The 25,264-nt window shown below is 36.9% G+C and overlaps 1 protein-coding gene across 1 annotated transcript in view; it reads left to right on the top strand.

Moving 5' to 3' along the window:
* TPH2 (tryptophan hydroxylase 2) overlaps nucleotides 1-22,905 on the top strand; it is a 96,761-nt gene extending 73,856 nt beyond the window's left edge. The window contains exons 9-11 of the mRNA XM_060777450.2: nucleotides 19,361-19,456; nucleotides 22,236-22,369; nucleotides 22,482-22,905. Coding sequence (XP_060633433.1) covers nucleotides 19,361-19,456; nucleotides 22,236-22,369; nucleotides 22,482-22,656 — 405 coding nt within the window. The 3' untranslated portion in view covers nucleotides 22,657-22,905. The remainder of the gene's footprint in view (nucleotides 1-19,360; nucleotides 19,457-22,235; nucleotides 22,370-22,481) is intronic.
* The last annotated feature ends 2,359 nt before the right edge of the window (nucleotides 22,906-25,264 follow it).

A 25,264-nucleotide genomic window follows, 5' to 3' on the forward strand; every position in this document is an offset into this window, starting at 1 on the left:
TACTGCGTTTGCCCAGGAGAGCTTGTTTTGCCCAGCAAGGGGTGATTTTAATGTAAAGCAGCCACTGGTGGGTCCAGGCTGAGCAAAACAGGGAAGAGGGAGCTGTTTAACCTTTCTGATAGTCATTTTTCATTCTGAGTAATCTCACACCTGCTGTTGTCCATGGGTCTCATAGCTTTAGCAGTTCTCTCCCTTCCTCTCTATGTAGATTTCTATGGGGCAATAAATATTGAAAATATAAATGACTGGCAAGAAAACAGTCAACAAACCCCACCTCGGACTTGACCACTATGTGTAAACAATTCATTTAAATAAGCTCTTCCTCTATTCAATGCGAACTGTTCCCCTTTTAAAAAAACCCAGATACATTTATATATTTTGGGAGTAAATAAAACCTTTTTCAACCACCTCCAGATTATGGAATTTTCTTGCAGGCCTATCCAGATATTTTTAAATTATGAGTTTATATATATTTTAATATGTATTGGTTTTATATGATTCTTTAACTCACATTATTTTCTCACTAGGGTTATGTGTCCAATCTTCACATTTTAATCTGTTATTCCATGACTTGATTCATAGAGACAAGTGAGAAATGAATAATAAGAGTGATAATAACAAATATATATATGTAGATGTTTTGGTGCAAACATATCCAAACTTTCTTTCAAAACAACTCACATGGTTTCTCCTCCTCCCAAGAAAGAAGTTGTGAGGTATATGAGTTGAGTGAGAGAGTGACAGATTCAAGTTAACACAATGAGTTGTTGGCCAATTTAGAATTTGAACCCACATCTTCCTAGCACTGATTCAGCATTCTATTAGAGTGCAGATATATATAGTGGCAGCCTACAGATCAGTTATTTATAGCTTATTCAAAATGAATTTCTAGTACTATATTTCAGAACATGTATTCAGTTAGCTTCCTTTAGCAGGATGAGCCATAGATTCCATTGTATCATTTTAAGAACTAAGTATATCAGACTGCTTTAAACAATGGGCAAAGCTGTTGTAAACTTCCTCTTCCTGTCAAGAACATAGAATTTATTTCATTATTGCATCTGAATGGAGGAGAGAATCCAAATTATGTAATCTTTTGCATGCAGAAAGGTTTCAGCAACCATTATAATCAGACATTGGCCATTCCTTTTAATAAAACTAGGACTCGAGTGATTGCCTGAGAAATAGTGTTGGGCACTGGATTATTCTTTAGCTGAGCCACCACAAAACAATGCTGCTGCAACAGTAATACAGAATATTTAGTTACCCAAATGAATGTTTTGTTAAAAAGCATAGCAGAAAGAATATTGTTATCCCCTTTCCCACAGTCTATTTTTTTTAATGCAGATCTTAAAAAACATATCAATATCCATACAGATAAGCCAGAGTGATAATATTTCATGGCAATCTCACCTCCATTTTTGCTGCCATACAAAAGTGATATTTCAATTTCTAGTTAATACAGGTTGAGCATCCCTTATCTGGAATTCTAGAACTTGAAATACTACAAAATCCAAAAATGTATCCATGGGTAGCTGAGATAGTTACATCTTTGCTTTCTGGTAGTTCAGTGTATGCAAATTTTGTTTCATTCCCAACATTATTAAATGTGTGGTATTAAAGTTACCTCCAGGCTCTGTGTAAAAGGTGTACAAGCAGTCCCCGAGTTACAAATATCTGACTTACAAATGACTCATAGTTACAAATGGGGTGAGACAACAGGAAGTGAGAGAAATCTTCCCCTTGCTCCTGAAAGAGTTACCATGGAGAAAAAGTGTCTCCACTGAAGCTTTGTCACCAATCTTTGTTTCCACAAGCCACATTTTTCAAAATCCAGTTATCACAGAAAGTGAGGTGAAATCTGAACAGGGGCACAGACAGAAAACAAACATCACAAGGGTGTTCGCCCTTCCCTGTGCTATCCAACTCTAAGAAATAGATATTTTTGGCTGGAGTTACACTGAAAATATGTACCTGTTCTGACTTATAAACAAATCAACTTAAGAACAAACCTAAAGAACCTATTTTGTTCATAACTTGGAGAATGCTTGCATATGAAACATAATACAATTGCATGTTTAGTCTTAGGTCCTATCTCCATGATATCTCATAAATTATAATGTATGTATATGCAAATGCAGATATTCAAAAATCTGAAAAAAACATGAATTTCAAAATATCTCTGGTCTCAAGCATTTTGGATAAGAGATACTCAATCTATATAAAGTCCATTGATGGATCCCAATGTTGGTGTGTACGGTGGACTAGTGGAGGTGGAAAGCAGCCTCCTAAATCCCGAAAACGTTCTGCTGAGTAAGTTGATCTCTAATTGTGTGAGGGAGAATTTTCATTTTCTGTAAGCAGTAATCCACTCTTGAAAGATGTTTGATTTTGGGAATTCCACTTTCCAGTGGTCTGCAGCCCACCTTATTAAGAGAGCCCCTGTGAACCCCTGTGCACTTAGCTAAATGCAAGTAAATAAAAAACCACTTCTAATTAATCAAACTTTCTATATGAGGTGTTTCTTTGGGAACGTCCAGCATTATCAAGTATTTTTCATTCCTATTTTCCAGGTTGGTTTAAATTAATCCAATATGTTTTGAAATGAAGAGTACCTTATCCTGTGTTATACCAGAACCAGGTATGATGTCTAATGTCAACAAAGCACAGCAATTGTTTCTAGGAGCCAGATTGAACAGAGATCATGTGAGGTGAAGAGGAAGGGTATCCACAAAAGAAAACAACCCTAATGCTGTGTGCTATTGCTGAAAGTATTTTAACATGTTGACAATAACTCCTGAGTAATAATTTTAAAAGTCTTGCATGGAAATAGATAGAAATCAATTTCTGAAACATTGCCTGAGTGCAGATGTGACATGTCATCAGTGGGAGGAAAAATCCAAGGAAGGAAAGAATGAGATAAACATCAAGGTATTTCAAGAAATAACTTGAATATGCAGGTAGAAATAACAAAACACACTCAGTGGTTCCAGAAAATTTATTCCCTTCTAGATGAGCCTTTAACTGTACTAACAAGTTCCATTAATTTAAGCAAGTCTGTTCCAAGTACAAAGGACATTGGATTTAGCAACTTAGGTGATAAGCACATAACAATGGAATCATGTTTTCTAAGAGCTATTTGGTGCTTTCATTTTTGTATGCAGCCAATTAGTAGGCAAACTTATTAAGCAGGGAGCTCATATTTTTATGTCTCATGAGAAACTAACAACAGGTCATGGGAGTCCAATAAACAAGATAGATGATACCATTACTTGTCGTGATTTTCCAATCAAGTTATTCTCCATTACATTTTGCAGTCTATTGTCTAGTCTATTATTTCATTGTGTCTTATTGACAAGGAACAAAAAAAATAGATAATCTGTGATGCGGTTATGTGATTTCAGACTCCAGATAGAGTTGTCTTAAGTGGAAGGACGGCTTCTTTAGAGGGTGATCTATGTTATTTTTTCCTTCAGAAAATGTTGTTTTTTTAAACTCTGTTCCTATTCATTCTTCTGTGAATGGTCCTGGGTGTCTGCCTGAGAGTCCAACCCAAGTTTGATAGCTGTGATCCCAAACCCAACAGAATGAGGTGTTTAAATATTTTTTTGTGCAAACAAACCTATGACAGCTACATTAGACTGAATGATAGTGCCTCTCAGATCTCCCCAATATGGAATCCTCCAATTGTATTGCACTACATTGCCACACATCCCCAGATAACATTAGTTGATTGGCCTCTAGTTGAACACATCCAGAGGATAATAAATTAAGGGATACTAATGTATCTTTGCAAGAGACAGCATGATGTAGTTGCTTAAGCAACTAGAGAACAGGACATTTATGCTCTCTAGATCAGAGAAACTCAGTGGGTGTCCTTGGGCAAGTCATGCTCTCTCTGTATCAGAAGAAGGCAAAGACAAGCTCCATCTGAACAAATACTGCCAAGGAAATCCCGTGATAGGTTCACCTTAGAGCCACCGTAAGACAGAAACAACTTGAAGGCACACAACAAGGACAACAATGCACCCACTTGACAAGAAAATGTATGAATTCTTTTTGTTCTGTTAGTATTGTGATTTTAGTTATGTTAACTTTTCAATCATATGCCTATAATTTCATTTGAAGGCATCTTAACTTTGCCCTATGGAACTGTGAACAGATTTGCATATATATATATATATATATATATATATATATATATAAGCTCTAAATAGACAGATGTGTACCTATGAAAACCTACTTGTTATCAATGTGTTGTGCTCATATTGAAAAGTAAACCTTGTTGCTTCTGCTTATAAAGGACAACGCAGCAGTGCAAGACTTGCCCGCTGTTCTGTGTATAAATAGATTGTTCTAAGCAGTGTGTGCTAGCAAAAGCCCTAAGTGCAAAGTAGAGGGAGAATGGAGAGAAAAACAGTGCTATTAGAGAGAAAAAGAGACATGTTTGGGGAATCATAAAAGGAGTAACTGCACTCTGAGCCAAAATGCATTTTAAAGTAGTAATTTTCACAAAATGCTTGAATGAAAGGGTATTCTGAAAACAGGCTCCATTTGTTATGTGTTTATTATTATGATTTAGGAACCAAGTTTCTGTTTTCAGTGAATCTAAAATAAAAAACGAACAATGTATGATTTGTGCATGGATTTAGGCCCCATTGTCCTGTCATTTTTTATCAGTTCACCTTGTGAATGGATGGCTGTTATTTAGAATTTCACATGAAAAACTAAGAGAGAAGGAGGGGCAAATGTGTCAGGGTCTGCGATTTAAGCGTTCTACTCAAATAATATTATTCCACTGATGGAATGCTCTTTGGTCAAGTTGGAGTTTTTGTTTTCAGAATGAGGATGGAGTCAATTTTCAAAAATCCCTCTTCCTATTGCCGTCCCTTCTAAAACAAGATCTGAAAATAGAATGGGAATGGTTTATTGTAGGTTTTTTTGTATGACATCACAACCTCTGAGGATGCCTTCCATAGATGCAGACAAAATGTCAGGAGAGAATGCTTCTAGAAACATAGCCATACAGTATGAAAAACCTGCAACAACCTAGTGATTCTGGCCATGAAAGCCTTCGAAAATATAGAATGTGAATGGAATGTGATAATGGATAGTTCAACCCAAATCACCCTGACTCTGTTCTCTTTCTATACATTTATATTGGATGACAGACAATTCAGTCAGTGGAGCCACACCAATAGAATAGAGTATTGACAACCTCTAATGTCAGTCTAATGGATTCCTCAACATCCTCAATGAACTTTACAGATATGGTGCCTGGAGACTTTCTTCATTCATGGTGTGATGCAGTTCAGTTAGGGTCTCTTCACCTCTATGCATGCAGAACACACTGTTGCATAAATGTCTGATTGGGGACATGGCTAAACATAATAGCAATGCCTAGCCAACCTCACTGTCCCCCCATGTATTCAGTGAATAAACATAGAAAAAGAACCTTATGCTCATTACTGTGTGCACCATAGGAGGATTTTATGGGGATTACTTCCTTTTAATGATAATGTAAACAACAAATATCCTGGTAAATTAACTTTTAAAACCCTGGCTATAATCTATTTACCATTCAATTCAATATAAAAATACAGCAAACCTTAAAGACTATAGTCTTGAACATATGCTTTTGCTAGCCACGTTAAGCTACCGAGGTTGAACGTAATATTACTTTAAACTACTAAGAATATTGGAAATGCATTGTTGTACTTTTGGGAAAGGCAAGCATATGTATAATGTCATTATGATAACAGTTTTATTTGGGAGAAAATATGGAACATTTTGCAGGGCAAAAATCTTGAGGTTACACTAAAGGCAAATGATAAGCATAAATAAAGTTCCAAGTAATTTATGTATTGATAACTCTGGAAATGATTTTTGAGATAGACTAGGCAAAAACAAACAAAAAAGTCAATCAAAGTTAAAGTAGACCTAGACAGTGTTATCTATTGCTGGGGGCAGTTGAGACATCTGTTTAGTTCCTCTCTGTTTTCCCAGCAATAAAGAAGTCATGTACACCCAGAATGCAGGTAGATCTGCATTTTCAGAAAACAGAGAATTAACCTTTTTGGTTTTTTTGTCCCAAACATTCCTAAGAAGTACTCTTGGTGAAACCTATAACTATCTACCACTCCAGTCTGAAATCTCCTTTCTAATTCCATTTCAGGGGACACTCTGACTTCAACGTCAAGCCAGGTTATCTTACTTCCACCCACGCTTCCTTATTGTAACATCTTGCCTGATCCATGTATCTACAGGGATTATATCCATTTCTCTCTCTGATCTAATAAGGGGCAGTTTCGAATGCAGGGATTTTGTTGAGGAAATAGTAGAAAGTAGTAGAACCAAGAAGGGGAAGACATCTCCCTCTCTACTGCAGTCTTCATGGACACCCTCCCCCCAAAAAACGAATTTCAGTCTACAGTGCTGAAAAAGGAAGGGAAAGAAGTTGAGTTACAGCTGTCAGAGAACACTGTATCAAGGGCATCACAGCAATATGGACTCTGGAGGCCATATATCTCTTCTCTTTAAAAAGAGTGCATGTGGGCATGACATTGTCACATATTTTTAGGCATGATAGTCCTTTTGAGAGTATATTGGCATTGCTGAATGTATTTGAAGAAAGTTGCTGCAGAAAACAATTTATCTGACTGATCATTTTGACTGTCATATAGCTTTATTTCATAATATTGCCATAAAATAGCAAAGATCCAATTTAAACATAATATTAAACAAAGATATATATTTAGAAAGAGCTTTCTTTGTTTAGTGGTTTGCTGGTTGGTTTGCCAGATTACAATTTAAATATAAAGTAACCTTTTAGTTCTATCAGAAAGACAAGCTTGAATACACTATATTTTTCCACTAATACCCTCAGCTATCTCAGGAAGTCCTCACGTAAATATTCCTTTTCTCCAAATATTCCTGGTTTTTGCGTGTGTGAATTGTTCATTATCTCATGGATTGATCACTTCATGAAGAGGTCAGAGGCAATTTTCTCCTCAACTGCCCAAGCATTTTGATTCATGATCTAATCTACAAAATAAACAAACAACATTTTTATAGGCAAAGCAGTATAGATTTGCGGACACAGTTTCTTCCTTAGCATTAACAACTGAAAGATCTAGACAAGTTTACAGGAACAACACAGATTATCGATTACTTTAATTACTCCTGAATGTGCTTGCTTTGATTTGTATTGTTATGTGACTTTTACATTTTATTATGCTACATAATTTATCTTGATTATGGTTCCAGTACATTCATGATTTCTTTAAAATTTGTGATATAGCTCCCCAAAAATTGTGGGGTTTTATTCTGGGAACTTTCCTGCCTCATGAATACCAAAATCTGTGTATGCCGAAGTCCTATTATATAAATTTAAGTCAAAGTATAATGTATGTATGTTTGAGCCAGACAGGCTCCTAAATGGTGTGATGGATCTGTATCAAACTTGGCACATATGCCCTTCATTACCCAACTTAGAACTTCGTCATATGGAAGTTTTCCTCCATTTTGCCAGTGTAATAAAAGAGAGAGGACTTCATATTCAGGAGTCGGGTAATACTGATTGAAGAAAGTGGGAGAGGGGGGAAGATAGGGGAAAGGACATGGGATGCCTTCCCTGAAGATGGACCTTGCTGGGAGAAAATGGGGTAAGACAGGTCCTCACACTTCCTAACCCTTCCCCCCACTTCCCCCCACTTTTCCCTGCTTCCCTCCCACCTGTCTGATGGTCTGTAAATACTGGCATGGTTTCAACTAAAAAATTAATCCCATTTAGAGTTGGCCCTTCCAGAAAGAATAAATAAGTTTGTATGTCGTCTGAACCACTTGGAACTGGGTTGGAACAGGAAAGTTGGGGGTGGGGGAGGATGTGTGGAAAAAAGGAAGAAAGGAAAAATAAAGAGAGAGGGAGAGACAAGGAAGTGAAAACAGGCAGGCAGGCAGGCAGGGGAAAAAGGAAGGAAAGTGGGGAAGGGGGAAAAGGAAAGAAAGGAAGAAGAGCAAGCATGTATGAAAGGAAGGGTGGAAGAAAAAAGGAAGATGGAAGAGAAGTGAAGGAAGAAAAATACAGGATGGAAGTTATGAAGAATAGGAATGTGTGCCACATCACCTCATCACATTAAGCAATTCAAGCTGAGGGAAAGTCGGGGCATGCATGGGGCAGCGGGGCTGTTCTGGCAAGCAGTGGGAAAAACCATCAATGTGATGAGGTCCACACTTGTTTCTGCAACAAAAATATCATGCTTAATGAAGTATACTCTGTAGACAGAGCTGAAGTAAGTTTCTATGTAGAATAGAGCTGATTGCCATCTTTTTCTTTGTCTCGGGTATCTTTTTTTTCCATGTCAGAAGTGACTTGGGAAACTTCAACCTTGTTCAGCATAAAAAACAATACTGCTAGCCTTTCCTTTCCATAATTCTATGTACTGGCAAATCAGAATCGGTACAAATAGGGCCCCTATGAGAAGGAGTGGATACTTACAATGGAAAAAGTTAAATCAGTGAAGGTTGTATGAAGAATCAAGAGGCTGCAAAATGAGGGAGAATTGCCACAGATTTGTGTTGGAAGAACTAGGAATACCTGAAACATCTGGAAATGCAAGATGATAACCAGCTACTTTTTCTCAATCCTTTGAATAATTATAAATTTTTCATATTCTTATACATGCAGTCACACTTAGCATTTCTAACTCAAGCAAAATATGTTACTATCCTAGTTTTTATGTCCTTATATCCAAATATCCACCATATAGAACCCAAGCTCATTATGCCATTAACTTCCAGATTAACTTTCACTCCCACATGCTTCCAGTAAATTGGTAAACAAAATATTTATTTATTTATTTATTTGCCATATTTATATACCACCTTTCTCAGCCCGTAGGCTGTTGATATCCAGATGTAAGGATTACTGTCATGCATGGGGCCTCCCTTCCTGTTTATACATCTTTAAATCACCATATCATACTTTCTCCATATTGATTTGAGAGCATAAATATGCCTTCTGGCAAAAGTCTTTCTGGCTCAATCAAACTGCAGAGGCAAGGTTAGAAACTCTGTTTTCTTTTATTGGCTGTGGTTCTGCTGGCCCTGCATGTTGCATTGGTAATTTCCACAGGAGGCTCCAATTTAATGGTCCAGTAGAACAAACTCCCTGCCGGTGTTACCTTTCCAGGGCTTCCTTTCATTCCTGCTGATATTAGTGGAACAATTTCCATTGGCCCAAATTCCAGATGTCTTTGCAAATGAATAAGTGTCATTTCAAGGAGCTATGCACATATTTAGGAGTGTCTGAGCAAAAGCTATTGCCTATTGAACAATCTGTATGTATGTGTCCGTGTGCATAATATCAAAAGAGTTCAAGAACAGATATAACAGTTGTAGTCATGAGCATCTGTCAAGTTCAGTAGGAGCCATATGAAACTTGTGATGCACATCTGCACCAGCTGTGTTTGTGCAAATCATGAAACAGAAGCAAATATTTCTGCACACAGTATATAAAGAAAGCATTGTATTTAGAAAGGTCTATAAATTGAGACTTGCTCTTCATTGCTTTTGTTAGTTTGTCCTGGAAGTCATGAAAAGAGAGAATCTTATAAAGAGAAATGTTTCTTTAATAATTGTTTTGGTTTGAAAAATGCTTTTAATTACCCCCATTTAATTTAAGAATAGTTTAAAAAACATAAAAAGGCTTAACAGGAAATAATAAAAATAGTTTGTTAGTTAAGGAAATGAAGGGAAGTAAAGTCTGGAGAGAGGCTGATTGTATTTAAAATGTGAATCCTGATCTTTTCTTAATCATTGTGATTTATTGCCAGAATTGTTCTCTTAGACAGGGATATCAACAGCTGTAACCCAACTGAATATTTTCCAAAGGTTAAAGTGAATGTATTGAAGACTACAGAGCTGAAGGTGGCAGCATTGGGTGAGACACTTCATTCTGTGCCCCAACAAAAACATTTGGAGCTAAGCAGTATCTAGTAGCCATAGCCACCATATGTTGCAAATGTATTGTGATAATCCTCTTTCTCCTCCTTCTTTGTTTGTAGGGCTTTCCTAACAATATTATATTTATAAACGTTAGAACCTGGCAGATACAAATTACCTGGAATCCATCCGGCATTTTATGTTTTCATTTATCTATATATACTCAAAGCATACAGCCCGTGATGGTTTAATATTGAAGTTTACTTTTTGCATGTATCTTCCCATATTATGATGGAATGAATCCAATTAAGTGCACTAATCCCAGCAGTTTTCCATTATAGGTGATTTTACACATTTACAGCGGGCCATTCATCTCTGCTCGAACTTGATTCCAGGATGTGCTTTGAATGTAATTTTCCTGCTTCTTGGCCAGGGGTTGGACTGGATCTCTTCTAACTGTATGATTCTGTGTCCTGTGGATTTCAAGATCCATAGATGCTCAGGTCTCATTACATATAACTAGTGAATATTCCCAGTGTTGCCTGGGTATTGGAAGGGCTGCTTCCTCCACTCCCCCTTTCACCATTCTTTCTCTGACCATCCTCTCATACCTTTCCCTCTTTCCTTCACCCCTTTTCATTTTTTGCCCCCCTCTTTCACTCTCTTTTCTATGGATAGGCAGCAGAAGAGTGTCTGAAGGAATGGTGTTGATACACAAAGTATCTTGTTTAAGGTACCATCTTTCTATATATCTCAGCCAACCTAGCCTGCGTTGCTGAACTTAGTCATGGCTTTTGCCCTAATTTGACTCAGCTAGCCTAGGGGAAGGTGGAGAAGATTTCTGTTTGAGCAAAACAATATTCAGATTTGATCAATACCCTTGTTAGCACCAAACAAAATGCCAGAAAAGGGTATGAGTTTTAGTTCCTGAAAACATTGGGCTAGGTATTAGAAGAAAAAATATGTAATGGTGAAATAAACAGAACATTTCAAACATTGGAACAAATGTGGTTTATGAAATCAGAAACTAAACTCATACTCAAAATGGAGATAATAGACAGAATTAAACCCTGGCCAGTATGGAGCTGTAATGTTAATGCCTAGACATGCATAGCAGGTGGTAGAATTGATGACTGGACTCCATTTCTGAAGGCAGAAGACTAGCTTTAACTCAGGAATCTGCCCATTGTCTTGAGTGAAAAATGCAGGTTCCAGAGCGGACACAGAGATTAAAGACATAACAACATCACTAAGTACTTGACTGTATCCCCTGTCTGCTCCCAACCCCAGAGAGAATAGGAATTAATGCAATGGCTATGCAGCCACATAGCACTTCTGTGTTAATTCGTTTCCCTGACTGTGTTTATATAGTCTACTTAATGTGAAAGCACTAAGCATTTTATACTAATAATCCACAGTAAACCAGGAACACAATCCATTGGATTATCATGTCCAGAGTAAGACAAACAATCATATAACCTCAGAAACCATCCATGGCAGAAAAAGACCAGGATCCACTGGGAGTGATGAAACTGGTGTTTATCCTTCTTTTCTTCCAGCAGCAGCTGTCATGGCCACATGGCAAATTGTTTTTGAAATAGAGGAGAGCATCAAAAGCCATTTCAAATAAGTCACAAAGGTCAGCTATTCAAAGACAAAAAGTCCAAAATTCAGCTCGGCTACTGTAAGCTTTTTTTCATCTCAAGTATTGTCTTGGATCTCTGACAACATTAAATAACAGAGAAGTCACAGAAGATGGTTAAAATCAGGTGCAATGAAAGCAGCTTCAGAAATACCTAATGGTAGCAATCACAGTATATTGTCGTGTTTTCTTTACAAGTTTGCTGAGTTCTCTTTTTATGATTCGTTTAATGAACCAATTCATATTCAAGTCACTAAATTAGAGAATTACTCTATTGCCCCGAAACAAAAAGCAAATTCAAATATGTGGATTTTTCAGTACTGCACTCTAGAAGACATTCCAATATTTTTCTCATGAATTCTCCAGTATCCAGGGCTCAAATGCAAATAGACAATGGACATAAATGCTTATTTCCATAGCTGCAGCAATTCCTCAAGATGTAAAAATGCCTGGAATCAAATTAACAGTCTAAACAGGCTGATGCTTCTGAAATGATGTTCTAGATTGTGGGTGAAAGTTCTATTCCTCACAATTTTCTTCAATGTCCAGTTTTTACAGCCGCAAATAGAAACTGGAAATATTGTGGTGCACACAAGCACATAGCCAAGGGTGTGGGTGAGGGTGTGGGTGTGGGGAGGGATTATGGATTCACCTCCTCCACCCAAATTTTAGATTTGAAAAAGCCTGGTATGCTCTTGAATTTTAACTGGTTAACCAAATCGCCATGCTAAGTCTATCAGAAGCAGAAATTCCTCCATCACCGCAAGCACTATCTCAATCAAATTTTGATAATTTATTCACACAATCATTACCTAGCTTTCTACCAATTTACATTGAAAAACAGCAGTGGCCAGCATAGTGGAAGCAACCAAGTTTTGACATCACACATCTAATCAACATTTTTGACATGAAGATGATGCAATCCACTGAAACTGACATCAGAATCAGACTCCGCAGGTTAAACTCCATAAGGAAAACCTATGTTTAAATATGTTTAAATGTTTCCATGTATATAACAACTATAGTAATTTGTGCTTGCTTTAAAAGTTTATACTTTCATTCCTCCTAAGCTATCAAGTATTCTTTGAATAACTAGGTACCAGATTAAAGGTATTTTAATGTAGTTTTTAAAAAAATGTAATAAAATGTGTGGGTCATAGATTTTTCTCTGAATCAAGAGCAAACAGCCTGTTGCCACTTTGTGAAACCTACTGGATAGAGTGACATATTGCAGTTTTACGTTTGTTGAACTGTACAGCATGGTGGTGAGAAAACTTGAAGAACTGAAAGAGAGTCCTTTACACAACAGTGAGACTTCTTCCCAAGATGGATACTCTCTTTTAGCTGTTCTGAATACTGAATTTGCAGTAACCATACACATCCTAAGAAACCTTCAGCTTAACAAAACATGACAAATAATAGATAGAATTTTTTCTGCAACCTGCAACATGTTGACAGTTTCTTAGAAAAAGCCAGGGAGATGCACACAGGACCTTTGAAAGACTTTTAGGCTATCTTTGACATAGCAAGATCAATAGTGGAGTCTATGGGTGGAGAAGTTAGGATTCCTTGCATCTGTTCAAGGCAGACTTGTAAAAGCAACACTAGGAAACTTCATCAACCTCAATGGAATATTACATCTAAATGTGTATGTCCCATTTCTGGACTTTTTTTTTGCTTCGGGAAAGGTTTACAAGGCACAGGGAAGTAGTTCAGGAGGAACTACAAGTGTTCCTTCCTATTAATTGTGGCCATTTAAAATCCAACTTGAACAAGCACACATAACTTTATAATGAATGTCTTCAAGATACAGACACACTGATGGAAGAGTTTGACCTTAGATATTACTATGAAGCTGCAGGCTTTAGCTGGATTACACCTGCAGGATTACACCTGCAGACAAACCATCAAATGCACTGGAAGTATATCTTGTCTGTGAGAGACATTTTTTTTCTGAATTTGAAGAAACTTCTTAAGATTTTGCAACATTGCCAATGACAACAGCTATACATGAAAGGTTGTTTTGAAATCTTAAACATTTGGGAACTTACATAAGAGGCACAATGGTGCAAGAAAGATTGATTGGACTTGCACTCTTGAGTGTCCAAAGTTTACTGGTGGAGCCTGATTTCTGTCAAAGTGTATTGACACAGTTTTCAAGTGTTTCTAGGAGGCGTTGTGATATTATTTTGTAACCACTAAATTACCAATTAAGAGTCATTTTTGGTTTTTTTAAGACTTGAAACAAACTTTGTATCTGATATGGAAAATTTATTTAATTAAGTCTAGATAAAATATAGAATGAGTCATCGAATTTAAATTATTTTGTGTTATGGATCTACTTTTAATGATTCGCTATGGGCCTGGGTGCAGACAATATTGACTTAGGAATTTATTGACTTTGGCTTCTCTAATTCTACAGTTCACATATATTTGATTGTTCCTAATAATGTTACCCCCCATTATACTTTATGTATGATCTCAATGCTATTTTTAACTGAGTGAAATATGGTATTAGGAGGTCCCTGCTTTAGCTGCTGTCAATGGCATCTCTGTTGGTTGACTGTGAGTATATAGATGTGTGTGTGTGTGTGTGTTTGTTTTAACTATGCATCCTTTCCTTTTTGAATCATGGGATTCTTTGTTGCGGTTTGTTAGTTTATATTGAATCTACACAGCAGTCTTCCCAGTTCCAGATCCCAAATTGAAGTACACAGAGTATAAAAGGAAAAATGTCTTTACTCTTGAGTAATTGACACATGCAGCTTTATAAAGAAAAAATACAGTAGCCTTGAAAATACATTGTCCATCATTGTCCATTGCAGAAGGAAAAACAAACTTACAAAACAATGCATTAATCTGCTTCTTTCCAGCAAACCTTGCAGCATAGTTCCATCTCTGATTACTTCATTTCACCCACTACTAGCATCAAGAAAACCTTCACCTGATATACATTCACCTTAACTTGATTGCTACATTGTCCATGTGTTCTTCCTCAACACACATATAAGCAAGAGATGATTCTTGTCAAGACTTACAAAATCATATACTGTAACACTCCTCCTTGTGTGTAGAGGAAAACACAATACATAATACAATTACATGGTGCACTCAAAAATTCCCAAATCATTCAAAACATTCTGATGTTTTTGTACACTCAGTGGCTTAGTTAGTACATCAGCTAGATTTAGATTTGTATTACAATATACCACATCAATTTCACCATTTTTCACTGCATCCCTTACACAACTGTACTTAATATCTACATGCTTGCTTCTTTGTTTTACTCTGGCCTGTGTTGCCATTGTGATGCATGTCTGATTATCCTCATATATTGTTGTTGGATCTTCAACAGGTATTTGCAAGTCTTTAAGCAGTTGTTTGATTACACAAATCTCTGTATATGCTAAGCTAAGTGCACCAAACTCAGCCTCACTGGAACTTAAAGCTACATAACTCTGCTTCTTCGACTTCCAGTCAATTACAGCATTAGAAAATTTAACTAAAATTCCTGTTGTCGATTTTCTATCAGTACAGTTGCCGAAATCACTGTCTGTATATACCTGCAAGGATAGCGAATCATCTGGACTTAATATCAAACAAAAATCTTGTGTTTGCTTTAAATATCTTGCCACCCTCTTAAGTCCATTCCATGCAGCAATAGTTGGGTTGCTTGCATACCTGCTTAGAAAATTCACAGCAAATGCAATGTCTGCTCTGGTGTAATTACATATGTACAATAACTGACCAATAATGCTCTTGTATAAGGCTTTCTCTTTAAATAGTTCAGCATTTTCCACTTCGTTTTGAAAACCTAAAATCATGGGTGATTTAACTCCTTTACACTCTTTCATGTTTAGTTTTTCCAAAATCTGCATTATCTTCCCTTTTTGGTTTAACACAAAACCTTGTTCAGTTTTCATAATTTGTACACCAAGAAAATATTGAATTGGACCAAGGTTTCTTAACTTAAAATGTTTTCCTAACTCTTCTGCAAATTTGTCAATTTCTGCTTGAGTTTCAGCCAAAAATGATACATCATCAACATATACAAACAATACTTGATAATCATGTTGTACATTTCTTACATACACACATGGATCTGCTCTGCTTCTCTGGAAACCCATTTTGGTCAAAACATCATTTAAACAATCATTCCAGAGAAGTCCGGCCTGTTTCAATCCGTATAAGGCGCGATTCAATTTAAAATACGTATTGGTATCTCTGTACTTTGAACCTGGTGGAGGTACAATATATATATTCTCCTTTAGAGTAGCATTCAGATATGCTGTACTTATGTCAAAATGATATACCTTTAAATTCAAACATGCTGCAAGAGTTAAAATCAATCTTACAGAATTAGGACTAACAGTGGGCGAATACACCTCTGTGTAATCTATGTCCTTAACCTGTGTAAACCCTCTAGCAACAAGACGCGCTTTGTACCTTACTTGACCATTAGCATCAATCTTTTGCTTAAAAATCCATTTTGTGTCAATAGGATTACTCCCTCTTGGTAAATCTGCAGGTTCATACACATTTAACCTTTTCATGCTTTTCAGCTCTTCATCTATAGCCTCTAACCATTTTTCTTTCTCTTCTTGTGGCAAACTTTCTATTTCCTCAAAACTTTGAGGCTCATAATTAACTAAACATACTCTTACATTTTGTATTGTGAACCTGTCAGGTTTCTTTCTGGTTCTCTCACTTCTTCTGAGTAAAATTTCCTGACTAGTTCCCTCTCCAGGATCTTCATTCACCTCATCATCCTCATCTGAGGGTCTAGGCCTCTTAAATTTTCTAATTATAGGCTTACTTATGAGTTGAGGTGTAGCAGCACTTTCTTGCTTTGTGTTTTGTCTACCTTGCTCATGAGTTTCCTCTTTTGAAATAGGAAAGAAAACTTCCTGATTAGCATGAATCTTATCCCAATTCTGGCTACAGGCAAAGTTAGCAGATCTTGATATAACAATGTTTCCTTCATTATCTAAAAATCTCCAAGCTTTGGCTCCCTGTGCATAGCCAACCATTGTTAATCTCCTGGCTTTATCTTGGCCTTTCCTTCTCAATGGTTTGGGTATGAACACCCATGCCTGTGTCCCAAAATTCCTTAAATGCCCTAATGGAGGCTTCTTGCCATATAACATAAAATAAGGAGTGTTCTGAATAGGCTCACACCAGAGTCTATTAATTAAATAACATGCAGTCATTACTGCTTCTCCCCATAGATTTTGGGATAATCCAGAATCTTCTAACAAAGAATCTTTCACTGTTTGAACTTTTCTTACCAGTCTTTCTATCTTTCCATTTTCTGCACTTTGATAAGCACATGTGAGTCTGTGCTTTATCCCCTCTTTTTTCAGAAAATTTTCTAAACTATGTGAGGTAAACTCTCCTCCTCTGTCAGTTTGGAGAGCCTTTACTCCTACTCCAAATTGTCTCTTCACATATGCCACCCAATTCTTAATAATCTCTAAAACTTCACTCTTTTGTTTCAACAAAAAACACCAAGAAAAACAAGAATAGTCATCTAATATACACAGTATATAACAGGCTCCACCCTTACTTGGTTGAAACGGTCCGATTAAATCAGCATGTACTAACTGAAACTTTTCTTCTGAATTTCTTAAACTTTTCTTACTAATTGGAGCTGACTGTGCTTTAGTTTTCTTGCATACATTACAATCTAGAAATTTCGTGCAATGTTTTAATTTTATACCTTCACTAAACTCTGGCATTTTATACAACACTTTGAAACTTGGGTGACCTAATGTTCTATGTAAATCATGAATGCATCCCTGGTGTAATGGAGCATTCTTACTTACTACATTTACATCACTTGTGTTACTTCCTGAAGTTAACACATACAAATCCCCTTGTAATACACCAGTTCCACATAACTTATTCCCTTTCAAAATTCTGACTTTTCCTCCAGAAAAATTAACTTCGTAACCTTCTTTATCCAGTTTTCCAACTGATAATAAATTGTACTCAATCTCTGGAACTAAAAATACATTCCTTAATGTTTTACCCAAATGCTTAACAAAAACCTCTCCTTGCCCCTGTACTTTGTACTGTTTTCCATCTGCAAGGGTAACATTTGAACATTTAGGATTTACAGGATTACAAATCAAACTTTTGTTGTTCACTATATGCTGTGAACATCCAGAGTCCACATAAAATATGTCTTCATCTGTTGGACTCCCTTGGGACTTCACAATGCTGACATGCGAGGAACTCCTCCTCTGGTTCACCTTCTTCCATCCTTGCTTCTTCTGCTGCTGCTTTGGACAATTCCTCTTTAAATGTTTTGGAGACCCACAATTGAAGCACCTTCTCACCACACAAACTTTCTCTGTCTCCTCCTCGAGTGCAACTCCGGCTGACTGTTTTCCTTGAGAACGCCCTGCTGTGTTTGCAGTCTCCAGACAACGATCTCTTCGCCTTTCGCAATCAGCAAGAATTCTAGCACAAATATATTGGAGGTTTAATTGTGCTTGTGGGAGTGATTCCAAGGAATTTACTATCCCGTCAAACGAATCATCCAAGGATGACAGGACAATAAAACATTTGTTTGGCTCTGTGAGATGAAAGTCTCTCTCCTCCAATTGCAAAAACAAACTCTGCAATATCTGCAAATGGTCTTTCAGACTTTCATTCTTCTCCAATCTCTTCCTGTAAAGTCGCCTTGCCAGTACAGCCACTGTTGCTGCCGAACTGGAAGCATGTACTTCTCTGAGTCTCATCCAAATTGCGTTGGGAGTTGGCAGGCTGCTTATATGAACCAATTGTTCATCGTCAACTCCTAACATCAGAGTAGACCTTGCTCTTTCCAGAGCTCTCAGCTGCTCTGCTGTAGCTGGCTGCTGCACTGGGTTCTCTGTGCATTCCCACAAGGATTCTCTCCTCAAATAACTTTCCATTCTGACTTTCCAAATGGAATAGTTATTGCCATTTAATCTGGCCATAGGGAAAGCAAAATTCATTCCAGTATCCATCTTCTTGCTTTGCCAACAAAAACACTCAATGCAAAACCAAAATGTCTCCAAAACTGGAACTGGAGAAAAATAATATCCAACTGGGCAATCTGGTCAGACTGGGCAAGCTGGGCAAGCTGGGCAAGCTGGGCCCATAACCTGTTGCGGTTTGTTAGTTTATATTGAATCTACACAGCAGTCTTCCCAGTTCCAGATCCCAAATTGAAGTACACAGAGTATAAAAGGAAAAATGTCTTTACTCTTGAGTAATTGACACATGCAGCTTTATAAAGAAAAAATACAGTAGCCTTGAAAATACATTGTCCATCATTGTCCATTGCAGAAGGAAAAACAAACTTACAAAACAATGCATTAATCTGCTTCTTTCCAGCAAACCTTGCAGCATAGTTCCATCTCTGATTACTTCATTTCACCCACTACTAGCATCAAGAAAACCTTCACCTGATATACATTCACCTTAACTTGATTGCTACATTGTCCATGTGTTCTTCCTCAACACACATATAAGCAAGAGATGATTCTTGTCAAGACTTACAAAATCATATACTGTAACATTCTTGAGGTTCCTTTTTCTATATAAATATATGCATTAAATGAAAAAAATACAGTGTTATTGTTTTAACTGTTTTTAAAAAAGAAAATTACATTTAAAGCACTGTAGATTTATTTGATTGAGTCTACTTATTTCACACCCCAAAGTGAATGACCAAGGCATGGTTGTTTTGGACCTTTGTAGACACATAAGATTTATATATCTCCCCCCTCCTTCTTTTTACAGTGCTATTTTTTCACCATTGAATTTGGTCTTTGCAAGCAAGAAGGACAATTACGAGCTTATGGAGCAGGTCTTCTGTCTTCCATCGGAGAGCTCAAGGTATAACTATAGGCAAGAAATATACATAATCCTGTATTATTTATGGGTAAGAGCTCTGTTTTGTGCAGAAGGGGTCATATTTCATATGTGATTTTTATGGAGATGTTATTGTTATTTTACCTTTCCAAAAACTACTTTGGGAACTGTTCCACTGAAGGGCAGCATATAAACGTGTAGACATATATACACACAGAATTCCATATAAATTTAGGGATACTTTTCTTTCAGAGGACAGTTGTGAAATAAAAGAATGACACAATTGGATTCAGATGCCTGTTGGAGTGAGGAAAAATGCTAGTTTTTAACAACAATATAGTATTGATTTGAAACAATAGTTCTAAGCTATACATGAATTTTGCCTTTTTTTAATGACAGCAACTGCACATAAACATTAGAATCGTTATTATAGTCAGTGCAACAAGTCTTGGAATTTGAGCTGTTAACAGAATTTTTTTTTTGCTGTTGTTTGCCTTCAAGTTATTTCTGACTTATGGTGACCCTAAAGTAGAGTGATCACAGAGTTTTCATGATATGATTCATATACAGTTATTAAATATGAAAGACTTATGTGTGCTGATACAAATCTGAACACATTCTCTCAGGGTTCAGTCCTTGATTCATTTACTTCTTGTGAGCCTAGTGTAATTTGCTTCCACACCAATATCCGTAGGATTGCATTACTTTAATTCTCAAATCAAATTTGTTAAGACTGATCTGTACCAATCTGATGTTCATCTATATGAACTAAAGTCCAATAAAAATTAGTTGGATGCAGTGAAAATTAATCAAGATAAATGGAATTTAATAGGATATATTTGGGATCCTTCCCCCTGATTTTTCAAATTTAGCTGGATGTTCACAATTCTGAAAAAGCCAGGTCAGTTCCTAACAAGTACAGTAGAGTCTTGCTTATCCAGCCTTGCTCATCCAACATTCTGTATTAATCGTTTTAGCAAGCAGTTAAAAAGGAAATATGACTATGCTTTCTAGGAAATTTAGACCAGCTACCTAGTACCTTCAAGATTGGTTTATTTATTTATTTTTGATACATGTATTTACTGTGTTTCATAATATATATAATCCCGGAGCAGTTTATGATACAAATTAAAATAATAAATACGACAAGACAGAAGCAAGTGCAAATACAAAGAAGCACCAACATTCTTAAAAACAGCAAAATAATCTGTATAGAAAAGCAACCAATGTATACAAAGTGGCCAATGCATAAATGACACAAAAACAAATTACCGGTACTTAATTGTATTCAGTATCAACTGAATTGTTTGTATATATTTCCAAGCCCCGTTCAAAATAGTGTTTCTGACTTTTAAAACTGTAAATAATGTTGGAGGAAGTAATTTCAAAGATCACTGTTCATTCTGTGCTCCAGGATCATCTCTGGAGGCTTACCAGATTCAATCAAGTTTAATAGATAGTAATGTGTTGAGGAAAGGGGTTAGTAGCAAAATTTAACTTTGAGATAAGTACATCAGTTCCAGTGCTTGAACTTAAAGTAAAGGCTGTGACTGTCCTCACTCTCCACAGTAATATTTATTTTATTTATTTATTTCAAGCATTTCTACCCCGCCCTTCTCAACCCCCTAGAGGGGACTCAGTGTGGCTTCCAGCCGGCACATATTCAATGCCTACATTTAAACACAATACAATACATATCACAGTAATTATAAATAGTTAAAACATTAAATTATTACAATAAAATCTCGTAGAAAAAGCCAGCTTGATGGCCATCATTTCACCCAGTTCCGTAATTGGTGAGCCATTCAGCTTCTCATAGTCCGTTTCCAAAGCTCATTGTCGTCATTTTCCTTGTCAATCTGCCAGATTACCCAAAGGCCTGGTCCCATGTTCATGATTTTACTTTCCTTCTAAAAGAGAGGAGAGATAACGACGAACTAATTTCCCCGGGGAGTGAGTTCCACAGGCGGGGGGCCACCACCGAGAAGGCCCTATCCCTCGTCCCTGCCAGTCTTGTTTATGACAAGGGTGGAGCTGAGAGCAGGGCCCCTCCAGAAGATCTTAAATTCTTAGGCGGGATGTAGAAGGAGATACATTCAGACAGGTACACTGGACCGGAGCCATATAGGGTTTTATAGGTCAAGACCAGCACTTTGAATTGGATCGGCAGCCAATGGAGCTGACATAGCAGGGGGGTGTTGCCTCTTGGAACACACACCTAACTTAGGCCTTCATCACATTGAGGTCCAAAACATGAGTGACAACGAGGGGATTTGCCAGGCAGCATGGCAAATCAGGAAGATGGGTGGAGGGGGACCATTGCCCTATGCATTGCTCGCATCGCCACTTTCCCCATCACACATGGGAAAGCATTGCTGCCCAGTTCCCCCTGTGCGCATCCTGTTCTCATCAATGAAAACACAGGAAGCCTCACGTATTTTCAGGACTCTGTCCTAGGACGCTTCCAAACTGGAAATTTTAGCTACAGTAGTAATTGCGGTTGGAATATGTATTGATAAACTTCATCTTCAAGTCTGAGGAGTTAAGCCTCTTCTGCATATAAGCAGAAATATGTCTGGTTGGTTTTTAATAATGTAATCATTGGGGCTAGCAAAGATCTTAAAGAGGCAAATAGGTTTTTGGGTAACAATTGATTCATCCTATTAGTAATGAAAGAGCACTTTGGATAAAATGTGTGAGACTAACAACAGTGTGAGATCATACTGTGCTAGAAAAGCTGGGTGCGTGAAAACACTTGAGACTTCCATAATATATTTAACAGTTAATGTGGTATATTTTGCAGCATGCTCTGTCTGATAAAGCGAATGTGAAAACGTTTGATCCAAAGACAACCTGCATGCAAGAATGCCTTATCACAACTTTTCAGGAAGCTTACTTCGTCTCAGAAAGTTTTGAAGAAGCCAAAGAGAAGATGAGGCAAGTTCTTTCCTCTGACCCTTAAAAACAACAACTTCAAATCTCATTTTTTATTATTCGGGGATGCAAAAATAATAAGTTAATTTCCTTTTTCCCCCCCTTTTCCTTTCAGGGACTTTGCAAAATCGATCAACCGCCCCTTTTCTGTATATTTCAATCCATATACCCAGAGCATAGAAATTCTGAAAGATACTAGAAGTATCGAAAATGTTGTCCAGGATCTTCGCAGTGACTTGAACACAGTGTGTGATGCTTTAAGCAAAATGAACAGATACTTGGGCATATGACCCCAGAAATATGATGAGATGTGCTTAACTTTTTAGCATACTGTCAATTCTGTCTTTATTGCATGGCCAACATACTTGTTTAGTGTATCCTTTTATCAACACATTGTCTTCAGATATATCAATAAAAACAAGCAAATTCACAAATGGAACATACTGATCTAAATTCTATTGCTAATCTGAACCATCATAGATCCATTGAATCAAATACATTTACTACTTATTGATCCAAAATTTAACATTGATTTGATAAGTCTAGAAGTCTATGCAGAACAAGGTATTCCAGGAAATACAATCTAGTCTTCAGATGGTAGTACCAGAACTTAAAATTATGTCTGAAACAAATTGGGAGTTACTGCATTTCTTTCTGCATATATATAATGTGCCTTTTCCCCCCACCATCATTAATAAATTAGAAACCATATTTTCAACCAGTTGTAATTTCAGTATGAGCTTCAAGGACAGTTATAGTATACATTATAGAAGGTCTAATCTTTAGGATATCATGTAAAACCATGTCATACATCTCTAGCTCTGCACAGCTGGTAATACCGTATGTGGCTTCCGATGTTTGTTGAATTTTCAGTAACAGCTAGAAACAAGCGCCCTCCTTATTTTGTTCTTCAGAGAAAGCAGAATTTCTTATTGAGAAGATAAACCAGCAACTCTTCGATACAACCAACAATTCACACAAGTGTATAGACTGCTTATTCATGCTGGTTAATTCCTTGTTGAATGCAGCATCAACTCTTGAGCTGAATGCAAAACACTCACCAAATACCACAGCATCACCTCAACTACAATGCTTTGCAATTGAGTCATCAAGTGTTGAGTAATCAAGTGATGTACATTGATGTATAAGACGACTCTGGTGTCATCCATAAATATGTATATAAAGAGCTTTACTGGGCGTTGATTTTATTTTTCTTGAAAAGTAGCTTTTCAAAAACAAAACATAAGAAACAATTCTCTTCATAAGGGCAACACATTTCCTCCTTCACAACTACACCAGAACTTGTGAGGAACACCACACCACCACATTTTTTTCACTTCTGTTTGTTGGGGGTGATTCCCCTGCCCCCAGCATTTTTATGTTTGGATGGCTCTTATGAATATGTTAAATAGTAGTTTATGTAATATGATGAAGTCATATTACCATTAAATGATTGTTGGGGAATGCAAACAATAACATGCAAAATGGGAAAGCAATTCAAAGTGGTCAAGTTATTACAGAGCTTTGAAATAAGTTTTATTTTATCTATATGGATACAAATGTCAGTAATGGAAAGAGCCAGTGTGGTATTGTGGTCTGAGTATTTGACTAGGACTCCTGGAAACAAAGTTCTAATATTCACGGATGAAAGCAAATGCAAAACCCTTCTAAACAAATTCTGCTAAGAAAACTCTATGATAAGAATCTTATAGAGTCATCAAAAGTCAGAAGTTACTTGAAGGCACATAACAATCTGTACTGGATATATACATATGATCGAGTTTAGTTCAGAGTGTTCCTTCCTTGAAAAGAAGGGATCCTGTTCACAAAAAAAAATGAAATAAAAAACAATCTTCTTCTGGGAAGAAGATGAAAGTGATATTTACTAATAATTTCTTCTTTTTGTACCATTTCATATAATATTTCTGTGTTCACCCTTTTCAGTTCTAGGGAGCAATACAGGCAGTTGCATCTAGAATGAGGAAGTGGCTATGATCACATCCTCCCTTTCCTCCAGTTTAATTCCTCAGGTCTGGAGTCCTCTCATGGAAACTTCACTCAGATTAGTTGCAAAGATATATGCATGTTCACATTCTTATATGCACACTGTAAACATCTATATTGATACATACATCAAATGTGGATGTTTGTTACCTTTAACTGCCTTCACGTTAATTTGGGCTTGTGGCAACACTATGAATGAAAGGCCTCCAAATCACCCTATCAATTGTCCTTCTCAGGCCTTGCAGATTCAGGGCTGTGGCTTTCTTGATTGAGTTCAGCCTTCATTCCTCCTGAGTTTAACCTAAGTATTATTGCCATTTTGGTGAGTCGTATCTTCTCATGATATGGCCAAAATACAACAGTCTCTGTTTAGTCATCTTGGCTTCTAGGTAGAGTTCAGGTTTGATTTGGCCTAGGACCCATAAAGATACATGGGACTTTGAAAAATACATTGTCCTGAAGAGTTGTCAGGTATTAAATAATTAACAATCTATTTAGTGCATCTGGGTTGAATTCTGAAAAAAATCTGTTAGCCAAATCAGTCTCATTCTGAGCTGATTGATAGATTAAAAGAAATTTTGCAGTATTATCAATAGAAGCTATGTTTTATTGGGATGTTTAATCAGACACGGTTTCTCCCAGCTAAACAGCAGAGATGTAACACATTGTCTGGCAGTCCTTCTAAAATGCGTGGCATAATCTAGAGAGATAACTGACGATAGCACTCTCATTTTCTGTGTTTGTGTATGATTAGCTGTAAACAAAGAGAAGCACTCTTTCAGAGAGGGCAGCTCTGATTACAAACAGCTTTCAAAAATGTCAGATCTTAATTTGCAATTGAATGTGACAAATTAATCACAAACTGTGCTCAGCTACAGAGAAGAACTAGATTAG

This window comes from Anolis sagrei, chromosome 5, assembly GCF_037176765.1.
Source record: "Anolis sagrei isolate rAnoSag1 chromosome 5, rAnoSag1.mat, whole genome shotgun sequence".
Classification (NCBI taxonomy): Eukaryota; Metazoa; Chordata; class Lepidosauria; order Squamata; family Dactyloidae; genus Anolis; species Anolis sagrei.